The sequence below is a fragment of the Uloborus diversus genome, chromosome 4 (genome assembly GCF_026930045.1).
Source record: "Uloborus diversus isolate 005 chromosome 4, Udiv.v.3.1, whole genome shotgun sequence".
Lineage (NCBI taxonomy): Eukaryota > Metazoa > Arthropoda > Arachnida > Araneae > Uloboridae > Uloborus > Uloborus diversus.
This window is the reverse complement of record NC_072734.1, coordinates 17936215-17949421: the sequence shown is the minus strand read 5'-3', so window position 1 is coordinate 17949421 and position 13207 is coordinate 17936215. Positions and strand designations below refer to the sequence as shown.

At 37.6% G+C, this 13207-nt stretch overlaps 1 protein-coding gene across 1 annotated transcript in view; it reads left to right on the top strand.

The window, feature by feature from the left end:
- Positions 1-409: 409 nt before the first annotated feature.
- The window catches only part of LOC129221147 (immunoglobulin-binding protein 1-like), a 28309-nt gene continuing 15511 nt past the window's right edge, over positions 410-13207 (top strand). The window contains exons 1-3 of the mRNA XM_054855592.1: positions 410-675; positions 3091-3203; positions 6315-6408. Of these exons, the coding sequence (XP_054711567.1) occupies positions 514-675; positions 3091-3203; positions 6315-6408 (369 nt within the window). The 5' untranslated portion in view covers positions 410-513. The remainder of the gene's footprint in view (positions 676-3090; positions 3204-6314; positions 6409-13207) is intronic.

Below are 13207 nucleotides of genomic sequence, written 5' to 3'. Positions count from 1 at the left end.
CAAAGCAAACTTTTGTTTCACGTTTTTGAATTTTTGACCAAATGTTTACATAAATACAAATACCTTGATTTTAAAAAGTTAAAACTTAATGAAAAAGGAAAAACTTACATCACATGTTTATCAACAATGTGAACCAAAACTAAATTTAAAGAGCACCGCTCTTCTTCAAGATTACAAGCAGAAGTTACAGTTTTGATTTCAGTAGTGAAGTGCAGCTGGAAAAAAAAAGTTTTAGCAATTTCAGATATGTTGGCATTTTAAAAACATATGTATGAATTATTTTTAAAGGTGATAGAGATAACAAAAGAAATCACAGATAAGATTTTTCTGAAGTGATTGATGCAAAGTGAAATAATTACAGTTCAATGCGCATGCGTTATGTTGTACAGTCAGTCGGCTTCGTAGACACAGACGAACTGACATTTCCTTCACAGCAATTTTATTTACATTTGTGATTTGTGTTTTTCTATGATTGTGTGTATTTACCTTCTTGTTTAATACTGAAAATTCATTATGACAAATACCGACTTAAAGTGTGTTGTTAATTTTCTGAAACACCACGAATCAGAGAGTGAAACTAGTGATAATACGTTAGGTAAATATTTTGATTCATGTTTGAAGTTATGCGATTTAGTTGAAAGTTGCGATTTGCCCACTGGAGATTCGGAATTTCAGGTAACTTGAACATTTAAAGTAGCTTAATTACTCTTGATTCGATGTAAAATACTGTTAATACTTTTTTATATCATCAAGTTCTTAAAAATGTTTGTTTTTGTTAGATACATTGAAGATCTATCCTTTACAAATTATTGTATTTATTACAGGATACATTTATACAGTAAGTAAAAAATGAAGACCCGTGTCAGATCTATGATTTTTCCTTGCGGGGGGGGGGGGCAAAACTTTGAAAGTGCTGTCCTTACCCATCTTCCTTCAAGTTTTTATATTGTGTTTTAGCGGAGAAAAAACAACTAAAGGAAATTGCTGCACCTGGTAGTTGCCCATCGTGACGAAGAGGATATTTCGATAATTGGGAATCTGGCGCGGTCGTCTCATTTTTGACGTAAATAATTTTGTTTTGGTAACCCTGCTGATTTATAGCAACCCTATGTGAATAGTTGTTTCGGTTCTCTTTGTTTGGATTTGCAATGAAAAATACCTCTCGCGTAGGAACTGGAGCCAAGAATTAACGCTAATGAAGAAAGATTGCCAGAATCCCAATTATTGAAATCTTTTCGTAATGAGACTCTAGACCAGTGATTCCCAACCTGGGGGGGGGGGGCGATCGAACTCTTCTAGGGGGTGACAAATTTCTGGGGGGCGACCGGTATTTGGATACCTGGTAATGGAAAATTCTTGACCTTTCAAAAACTCTTTATTAAAACAAATTGGTGCACAATTCATAAATACCTTTCAGAATACCTATGTTGTGTAATACCGAACCAAGCATATGGCACGTCAAATCAAAAAAAGTCGTTCCCAGAAAATAAGGCATGTATGATTTACAGCTCAATCAAATCTGTTCGGATAAAAAAAATCCCAAAAGCAAAAAATAATATCTTTTATTTTATTGCTGTTTTCACGAGGAAGAAAAAAAATCTTGTAAGCACTGTCTGACCGTTGACGCCAGCATATATTTAATGCCTGAAAAGTGGATGGATGTGTGTAGGAATGGATTTTTGCATTTACTTATCAGCTGTCATTCAGAATCTTGCAATCACCGCATAAACCTTCATACGCAGTTTCTATTGTTTGATTTAATTTAGTGAATTTCTGTTTAATTGTGCTTGTTTCGGCCGTAAAGAATTTATCCTGTTTCCGACTCTAAAAAAGTTTAATCGTGAATGATGAACTTCCTGAAGAAAAAAATTTAATTTTTATTGATCACCTTGATCAGTTAAAAAAGAATAATGAATCAAGGTTTGCAGATTTGATCAACTTACAAATTTCGTACTGGATTTTATACCCATTTAGTTTTGAAGATGTGGATGAACTGGAAAAATCTTTGCAGACAGAGTTTATGGATTTGAAATTTGATTGTGAATCAAAAATTACTTTCAAGCAATACGGTTACGAACTTGCCTGGGTGAAGCTTATGGGTACTTACCCAAAACTTTGGGAAAAGGTTGAACAACTCCTCATCTCATTCCCCTCAACATATTTAGTTGAAAGAGGTTTTAGCTCTGTAGTGCAGCTTCTCACTAAGCAAAGAAATAAGTTGGATATCTGCCTCAAAGGGAACCTCAGATTAAATCTCACTAATATAAAGCCAGACATCAAAGCTTTAACGGAGTTCCATCAAGCAACAAGGCAGCCATTAAAAAGGTAAAAAAGAACAAATATTAGCAGTTAAAATTTTCAATTTAAAAAAAAAAGCATGTTACTGAAAAATGTAGTATTCTTATTTTTGCTAAATATATAAATGACGTTGGTTAATTAAAGCACTTCAAATTAACTTTTTTTCTTTTTTTGGTGGGGGGGGGGGAGGAAAAGGGGTTAAGAATAAAAAAATTCAGTTTTAAAGCTAATTATTGGTTTATCATGCACTTTTTGGAGCTTTAAGCTAAAATTAGGCATTCAATAACATTAATCTTCACTAAAATCAGCGCCATCTAATTTGTGTTTTTAAGGGAAGAACGTGGGGGGCGATAGGTATAATTTAACTTCCGAAAGGGGCGATGGGCCAAAAAAGGTTGGGAACCACTGCTCTAGACTCTTATTGTACGATTATCGTGCATTTGAATACATTATTATTTCTTCATGATTTTCATCTGTATTCCTAAAGAAGACTTGATTAGATGGATTGTGAAGTTTTAGCTCTTGGTTGAGAAATATTACTGAGTTACTTATATATGAATTGTTAATTCTGTGTCAACATCAGCTATTCTGCACAAAATTTTTTAGTTGCTTAACTTTTCAAAAAAGTTTCAATATTAATGTTCCACGAAACTTTCATTTACTTCATTTGTTCCAAATTTTTTCGCTCTTCCAATTTTTTCTGATGTTGACACTTTCTTTGCACACAATTGTTTCACTGCTGTTTATGTTCATATCACCTATTTTTTTGTTTTTGTTTTTTTTTTCTTACAGGATGCAGTTGCTACTTGCATCAAGTCACTAGAAAAATGTACTCTTATGGTCAACGAGTTAAATCTGTTCAGCTCTAATGAAACCATAGAAGAAATACAGACATCAAGTTTAAAGTATGCTTCTCTTTTTTTTTCCCTCCTTTAAAAAAAAAAAAAAATATATTTAACTTGTTTAATCTGTATTTGTGCCAATGAATGTGTGATATCATGTTATATATTTAAATTTAATGTATACTTCTGAACATATATTTGCTCATATACATTGCTTTTTTACTGAAAATTAAAGTGATGAGTTTGATACGCTGTAAAAAATTTTGATTCATTTATTATGCTGAGGACCAAGGAGATGATAAGTCGGAAACTAGGGGCCTGGTCCTTGAAGGGAATAGCTTGGAATTGGAGTACGATATAAATTTTAGAAGTTTTATGGGACGGCCAAACTAACTAGGTGCCTGCCTTTGTTCTTAGCGGCCATGTTTGTGTTTATTCAATGTCTTACTCACGGAGGAAGAAGGGAGGAGAGAAATCTTTCCTATTTAGAAGTGGCAACCTTTTTTCACTTTTTTCAGAGGGTGCTGCCATCGAACGGCTTCGAACAATCGCAGCAAATCAATGTAAATGATGTTAAGTTTCTTATTTTTTTTAAAGGCAGCTATTAAAGCAAAAAAAAAAAAAAAAAACTACTGGATATTGGTTGTAATAAGGGGCTAATATAGTGGACAATGTATGGCCCTTATCTACTGGAAGTTGACTTTGATGTAAAAATTCATTTTATTCTTCAGTTTACCAACTTGCAGAATTTGTCTGCTATTAATATTGTGCTGTGCTTTTTTTTTTATTATTATTATTACAAGTCGAAATTTTTCTATTCTTGTAAATAATTGATAGATTGAGAATGTAGTAGAATTAATTATGTAAATACTTTTTTTAAAATTAATTGTAAATTTTGTGACATATTTTGAGAACTAATTAAAGCAAAATAATTTTTTGCTTTCACAACTTTTAACAGATAAAAATAAATATTAATGTTCAATTTGCTTAACTTTAAACTGATATTGGTTATAATAATTTTATTCATACATTTACTCACTGTTTAGATCTAATTGTTATCATTCTTTTTATTATTATTGCATTTTTTTCGACAACCAAATAGAAAAAAAATCGAGAAACCTTATTTATTTAAAAATACATTTACAATAAGAACAAATTGTGATCATCGAAATCTTGCTTAGTTTCAACAGAAAATCCCGCAACTATCTCGAAAAAGCTTACAAAATTTTTTTAAAAAAATAAGTTTTTAGAAAATTAAAACGAGTTATAACCGAAATATCTTTGGAAGTTTAATTTGAATCTAAGATTTTTTTTTACCTGAAGGGACTAATGATGTTTTTCACTACAATACATGTAATTTTTACATTTTTATGTCTTTAAAAAATATCATACAAAATAGTACAAGCTGCAGCAAAAAGAGAGCCTTTTTGCTGCAAAGCTGTTGATGCCGGTGGAAAATCGTTGCCACTTTTACACTACCAAACCTGTAGGACATTTGTCTCCTTCCCCTAAAGCAAAATACTTGACGATGTTCTGCAAAGTAAAATCATTTAACCAAAATTGTTCTGCAAGTACTTCAAGCATTGTATACACAAGCAACCAAGGTGACCTTTTCCACAAATCGGGAGCCCTAAATCAAAATCGTTTCATACAGGAGGGTGTTTTTTTTATTTTTTTATTTTTCAGTGTTTAATTCTTTACTGTAGCTATACATTTATGTGGAACCTAAACCAGTTGAGTCTACAAAAATATTTTATATTATTTTTAAAATGCATAGAAAGAGCAAAGATACAAAATTTTATAAAAATCCGAACCTAGGCGTCAAATCACGTTTCTTTTTGGTTAATTTTACATGACATGAAGGAGAAATTAAAATAATGTTAATAAATAAGTAAATTACAAAAATAATAAATAAAATGAGTCGAGTTAAGGTAGCAAATAATAAAATGCTTCAAAACTTTCTAAACAATTAAAATATTTTCAGAGTGCAAAAGGATTGAAATCTCAAATAAGACACGCAATTTTCGGCGATGGACGTGTTTCAATGTTGACATGTATCCAAAACATACGCTTATGGAGGAAATTGCAATGGATGAAGGTCGATTGGGAAAAATAAGGAGAAGGCAGAAGGGGAAACACAAAAAGGCTAGAAAAATCAGAATCATTTCAGATTTAGAACGTGAAATTTCTGCCGAAAATCTCCAGAAACTGCTGATTTTCCACAAATATCGTCCAACTCAAGATAGAACTTAGCAGAAATTCTGCAGATTTCTTTGAGTTCAAAGTAAATCTAAAGTTCCGGCAGATGACTTTTTGAATTCAACACTTTTCGCGAGCTCTCCGCTGAATTATCTTATTTTCGAGAATTTTTGATTTTCTTCTAATTTTAAGAGCTCTGCGGAATTTTATGCTGAGTTGGAAGATATTTGCAGAAAATCTGCAGTTTCTGCAGAAATTTCACTGATATCTGTAGAATTTCTGCAGAAAATTTGTCTGAGTTTTCCTCTCACATTTGAACAGAATTGTTCTGCAGCTCAGGCTTCTGTTCTGCGACGTACCTCGCAAATTTAGTAGTATTCTGCTTTGGGGTCTCCTTCTTTCTACTCTGTGGTCTTACTATCCCTTCAAAGTGATAGTGAGCATTTCAAAAGTCAATTGCAATGTTACCTTGCATGGTGATGGGCATGCACTGTTTTTACAGAACTCATCATGTGTGAAGTTGTCAGCATTTCTTTGTGTCATATATGAGCATCGGTATATCCAATATTAAAGGCAAGCACAATAAAACCAGGGCCAATGAAATTCCATGTCGCCCTAGTCGGAAACCAGGGGCCTGGTTTTATTGGGGGGGGGGGGGTATCAGAGTAAAATAAGTTTTATGGGGAGAAGGGAGCTTGTTGACCAAACAGAGGGTCTGCATCGACTTTTCGCGGTCATGAATAAAAAAGGCTGTGGTACAAACAATCCAACAAGTAGCCTTTAAATGTTAAAAATAAACGATTGTTGATTGAATTCTATGTGTGCAATGCATATAAAATCAAAAAAGACCACTTTTTATTCATTTTTATGTAAATATTTAGAAATGTGCATATTATATCATTAATATAAAAAAATATTGTGAAGGTTTAACTTGAATACATAACAGTAATTGTTATTGTCATTATTATTTTCCAGGTATCTTCTGCTTCCTGCTTTATTAGGCTCACTAAAATTAAAAATACAAAATAAAGAAATGGCAAAAAATTTGGAGAACATTAAAATAGCTGAGGTAACTATTTTAATCTAAGTATTGGTATTGTAACGGATTCGGTGCGACTTCCACTTTCTTGAAATGAAGACACAGTTCTTGATAAAAACACAGGAAATTTATTTACACTATGTACAGGAAAGATCTTCAACAACTGCCAAATTATTCATCAGCAATTAAGCAATTATCACACAACACCGTAAACTCAACGTTTACACACGTATTTACTTCCAAATACGAAAACAACACAGCGAAATGCCTCGCTATAAACAGAGCAAAAATCTTCTCAGTTCGAAATATCAATCGAAACTAACTGTTTATCCATTGCTAACGGCTTAAATACACCGAAAAGAAATTTCTCAAATATTCCACACGCTTCTGTAAAGTAGTAGACCGTTATCAATGAAAAGAAAGAAAATAGGGGTCGTATACTTTAGCCGAATGAAAAAGGGGTTGTATATTCATTACGGGAAACTATTTACAGGTTACGTTCCTACAATAATTACTATTTACAGAATTTGTAACATTGCCCCCTTCCTAAGGACTGCACGTCCCGGGCAGTACAATCCCCAGAAAGGGTGTCGAACTTCTATCAAAAGTTTACAAATATTCACATTAATTAATAACTAACAGATACATAGGAAACACAATAATAACAAGAAATATTACTAAACATTAAAAGCAAAAAAATTATCTACAACTTTTATGTTATCAACCATGGTTGTTTACATAATACTCATGAACTATGGCCATAGTATGGGGCTAACCGATCATAATGTACAACCCTAGGTTTTGCATTAGGTGATTTTTGGATCCTCACTACGACGTCATTCAGTCGGTTAACGACTTTGTAGGGTCCATCCCAATGCGACTGCAATTTGGGTGAAAGACCTTTCCGTCGGATGGGATTCCATAACCAAACCTTGTCGCCTTCGTTGAATTCATGTCCAGTAGACCTTGTGTCGTATCTGGTCTTCATCTTCTCCGCCGCAATGTTGATTCGCTCTCATGCGAAGTTATGAACGTCTTCCAACCGGGCCTGGAGATCCTGGATGTACTCCTCAGGCGATGAAGGCGCATCCGGAGGACGACCGAAGACGAGATCACAAGGTAGCCGAAGCTCTCGTCCGAAGAGCATCTGAGATGGGGCAAATCCGGTAGTCTCGTGGACAGCACTTCGGTAGGCCAGCAGGAACAAAGGTAGCTTCTTGTCCCAATCCTGTTGATTTCTGGATACCATAAGCGAGAGATTGTTCAGGATTGTGCGGTTAAATCTCTCCACCATGCCGTCCGATTGTGGGTGTAGTGGTGTTGTCCTAGTTTTCTCAATTCCGAGAATTTGACATAGGCCCTTAAACACAGCAGAGATGAAATTCCTCCCTTGATCGGAATGAATCTGCAAAGGTGTTCCGTATCTCGAGATCCAATGTTGGACTAGAATCTCTGCTGCGGTGGTAGCCTCTTGATCTGGAATGGGATATGCTTCCGGCCATTTGGTGAAGTAGTCGATGGAAACAAGAATGTATTTGTTCCCATCAGCAGTTCTTGGTAGAGGACCCAGGATGTCGATCCCAATTCGTTCGAAAGGAGCTCCAACGTTGTACAGATGTAACTTCCCTCTGCTTCTCTTCTTCGGTCCTTTACGAGCAGCACAGGCGTCACAAGAATGGCACCACTTCTCCACGTCATCCTTCGCCTTGCTCCAGAAGAAGCGCTCCCGAACTTTATTGAGGGTTTTCAAGACACCAAAATGTCCTCCAGTAGCACTACTATGTATTTCTTTCAGAACATCTGAAATCCTTGATCGGGGAAGTAGTAACTGCCACCTAGATGTTTTGCCGTCGTCAGATTCCCATTTTCGGTGTAGCACGCCATTCCGTAAATGGAGCGAGTTCCATAGAGCCCAGTATCTTTTTGTTACAGGACTAAAGATGGAAACGTCCTGCCAGCTAGGTCGCCGACTGTCACTTTCCATGAACTCCAAAATTGGTTTTATGTCGGGGTCTTCAAGTTGATCTTTTCGAACTTGGTCGTCACTCCATGGATCAGGTTCTGATGATATTGGAGTCACTGTCACCTGATAGGCGGTAGGGCTAGTCGTTCCATACTGTTTCTCGATTCGGGAACAATAGTGGCAGTTCTCAGGACAGGGTCTCCTTGATAAAGCGTCAGCATTACCGTGAGATAACCCTTTTCGATGCTTGATCTCCATGTCATATTCCTGGAGCCGCTGTATCCATCTGGCTATCTGGCCTTCCGGATTTTTGAAGTTCAAAAGCCAAGTTAATGAGGCATGATCTGTCCGAAGCAGAAATTTTCGGCCGTAGAGGTAATGATGGAAGTGTTCTACAGCTTTCACTATGGCCAGTAACTCCTTTCTGGTGACGCAGTAATTTCGCTCCGACTTTGATAAGCATTTGCTCCAGTAAGCGATGACATGTTCATTTCCGTCAATTTCTTGGGATAAAACAGCTCCGATGCCCCCATTGCTCGCATCAGTGTCCAGGATGAAGGGTTTTTCAGGCTGAGGATAGGCGTTGATGTTAAAGCCTCCTTCAGTCGTAGAAATGCATCTTCGCATTCTTTGGATCATTCAAACTTTTGCTTGATCTCCGTCAGCTTATGCAAAGGTCGTGCAATGTTGGAAAAACCCTTCACAAACTTCCTATAGTACGTGCAGAGCCCCAGGAAACTTCACAGCTGATGGATGTTTTCGGGACGACTCCAACTCTTGACCGCAGATACCTTCTCTGGATCGGTTTGCACACCCTCAGAAGAGATGATGTGACCAAGATAGTTCACTTCCCGGCGGAACAAATTACATTTGGACGGACTTAACTTCAGATTGGCTTCCTTAAGCCTTTGCAGCACCTTCCTAAGATTTGCCAGATGTTCTTCAAAGCTGCGTCCCACGATGATGATATCGTCTAAGTAGACCAGACAGGATTCGTAAGAGAGTCCTCTTAACACTGTCTCCATAAGACGCTCGAACGTAGCTGGTGCATTGCAGAGGCCGAAAGGCATCACTTTAAACTGCCACAAGCCTTGTCCAGTTGTAAACGCTGTCTTCTCTCGGTCGTCAGGGTGTATTTCAACCTGCCAGTAGCCGCTCTTCAAGTCCAGGGTCGAAAACCACTTGTGTCCGGAAAGAGTGTCCAAGGTGTCGTCTATCCGTGGAAGAGGGTAACTGTCTTTCTTGGTGATTTCATTCAGCCGTTGGTAATCGACACAAAATCTGGTGGAGCCATCTTTCTTTCGGACTAAGACGATGGGAGAAGCCCAGGGACTGGATGACGGTTCGATTACATCATTCTCCTTCATCTCTTTCAGGAGGGTCTCAACCTCTTCCTTCTTGGCGAACGGTAGTCGTCTTGGATGCTGTTTAATAGAGGGGTGTTCTCCAGTGTAAATCCTATGCTGCGTTAAATTCGTACGGCCAACATCCTCCGATGTAGATGAAAACAGATGCTTGAAGTCATCCACCAATTGTTCCGCAGCAGTTCTTTGGTCTTTCGTTAATGGTGCACTCCCAATTAACTTCGATGTCAAGGACTCAGAAGACACAGTCTCGGGGGAATTGATTCTTCTAATGATGCAGTCTACTGGAGTACAAGTTGCTAACACTTCACCTTTCCGGATATTCCTTGGCCATTCACTCATGTTGGCGACTCTCACAGGAATTACATCCTTAGAAAGGTCTACAAGCGTAGATGCTACCAGCACTCCTTTTAGGTTATTGCTTAGGTTAGGGTATTCAATGAGTCCAAATCGAAAACTATTGCTTTCTTCAAGGGAGCCAGGTATTAATGATTCTGACCTTGAGGGAATCGATAAATCTGTTTGAGCTATTATTTGATGAGCGGATTTTACATCACTTTCTGCAGGGAAAACGGCTATGTCTTCTCTCATCGAGTGCAGCTCATTAGTCTTGAAGTCGAGAGTGAAGTCATATTTCTTCAAAAAGTCCAATCCGAGAATGAAGGGGTCCGTGATATTAGCGACGAATGCCGTATGATGGTAGGTGGCATTCCCAAACACTATTTCCAAGTCCACTTTACCGTCAATCTCAATTTTGTCACCTGTCACAGTCTGGAGACTTACGCGTGGCGATGTCCACAGCAGTTTCAATCCAAATTCACGAGCCACATCTGTCCTAATGATTGTCACATTGGCTCCAGTGTCAACAATCAGTCTGCAGGGGTTCCCATTTACATGTGCGTAAATGTTACATGTGCGTCCATCACTGCCACTACTAGAAGAGGAAATCTGCAGAGCTTTAGTGGTGGTGATTTCCTTCCCTCGCGTAGCTTGGCGAGCCGGACAACTCCTTCGCAGGTGTCCTTCACTACCGCATTTCCAGCACTTCTGCTCTTGTTTCTTTTGGGCTGTTATGCTGCTCAAATGTCTTGTCAAATCACCGAGTTGTCTCTCAAGTTCAGCGAGGTGGGACGATCTGGAATCAGACTCATCAGCTTCCTGAGTCCGGATTAGATGGCGATCCACACGGGTTGCTTCTTGGGCGACCTCGTATCTCATCGCATACACAACAGCAGAATTCAGGTCTTTGACATCCGCCATCCGTAGAGCTTTCTGGATTTCCGGATCTCGAACCCCGTCGATGTAGTAGTTGAGTGCCAGGTTGTCTCGAACATCCGCAGGGCAGTCGTAAAAAGCAAGATGAGACAGTCTCTCGATGTCCGCCGCAAGCTCTTGCAGGGTTTCCCCAGTTTTCTGGAAACGGGACTTCAACTGGAGTCGGCTGAAATCTTTCTGGCACTTCTCACCGAAGCGAAGCTCCAACGTAGCTGTGAGGGCGGCGAAATCCAGGCGCTGGCTGTCCGGAAGGGTCTGGAGAATGTCCGCTGCGTCACCTCTCAGGGATGCTGCAAGATGGCAGGCCTTGGTAGCAGAGTCCCATCCGTTCGCTTCCGCCACTATCATAAATTGGGTCTTGTACACCTGCCACGAACTTTTCCCATCAAATGTGGCCAGTTTAATGGACGGTCGAGCAACAGATGTGGGAGCGCAAAACTGTACAGAGCTGTTTTTCGCGGTCGGCAATCTCCTTTCCACGTCCTTAATTATTTCTTCCTTAAATAAAGTCAATTTCTTGTCTTCTTCTTCCAACTTATTTTCCATATTGGCGATGCGCTCTTCCACAGTATCAAATTTTTCTTCCAGAGCATCGACTTGATCTCCCATGGCGGTTAGTTGATTCTCCATCATGGTTTTCATCGACGTTAGGTCACTTTTCATTTCATCGTGACTTGTAGTAATTTTAGCAGTTAAATCACTATTTAACAGTTCTTGGTTAGTCGTTAATTCATTTTTTAATTGTTCTTGATTTGCAGTAGAACTTGCAGTCAAATCACTTTTCACAGAGGTGATTGCGTCAAGAAGTTGTTTTAATTGTTCATCCATTGCGCGAGTAATCACCATAAAAACAAAGTCTATAAATTCAAAGTCTTTATGAAAAAATGTCCAAAGTCACACTTACTCCAAGAAAGTCCAGAAGAAGCCCCACATTGGGCGCCAAATTGTAAGGGATTCGGTGCGACTTCCACTTTCTTGAAATGAAGACACAGTTCTTGATAAAAACACAGGAAATTTATTTACACTATGTACAGGAAAGATCTTCAACAACTGCCAAATTATTCATCAGCAATTAAGCAATTATCACACAACACCGTAAACTCAACGTTTACACACGTATTTACTTCCAAATACGAAAACAACACAGCGAAATGCCTCGCTATAAACAGAGCAAAAATCTTCTCAGTTCGAAATATCAATCGAAACTAACTGTTTATCCATCGCTAACGGCTTAAATACACCGAAAAGAAATTTCTCAAATATTCCACACGCTTCTGTAAAGTAGTAGACCGTTATCAATGAAAAGAAAGAAAATAGGGGTCGTGTACTTTAGCCGAATGAAAAAGGGGTTGTATATTCATTACGGGAAACTATTTACAGGTTACGTTCCTGCAATAATTACTATTTACAGAATTTGTAACAGTATGTATTTTTTATCCTTTATTTTCACTTTTTTTGTTTTACATCTTGTAAAAATTTTTATTACACCAAATTAGGAGGTACCAATTAAATAACTGGACGCTACATGCCCTAGTCATTTGGCTATATATAGAGTAGTGGAAATGAAATGATCTTGGTGCTTCTAGTGCATTTGGCATGTTATTCTATCCCAACATATATCTAAGTTTGCTTTTTATCCTTGTTTAAGGGGGGAAACCAATTCAGACAGGTCAAAAAATACACTTTTTTATGTCTTAAAATTTTAGTAAAACTTTTCAAGAATTTGTTGCCAAAATTTCAGTGGAAAACCCTGATTGGTTCCAATGTTATGAGAACTTAAGTGACTGTAGAGATTCAAAAACGTTCACAGCAGTTTTTTTCATATGCGTTCTTCATGAAACATTTTTTTTTTCTTTCAAATGGTGGGCATTCTAATTCAAAGAGTTATTGACCAATCATTCTGAAAATTTGTGTGAACATTTGTTTTTCAATTATACTCTATATGAAACCTAACTCTTGGATGATATTATTAATGAAAAAGAAAATTTTAAATGCGAGAAATGTGAAAAAAAAAAATGGTAGGATAACATGATATTGTAATGGATCACCTCAAACACATGCAACTTTCACTTTTTGATCGCAATAAGGTTCATATTCTTAGGAAATATGTTTACAAGAAAGAACAGTTGTAATGGTTACAAATAAAAATTGTTGCTTCGGTAATGCCCACCAGCAACAAGCTCTGATGGTGACCGCCCATGAACAGCAGCTTCTAACTTCACTATTT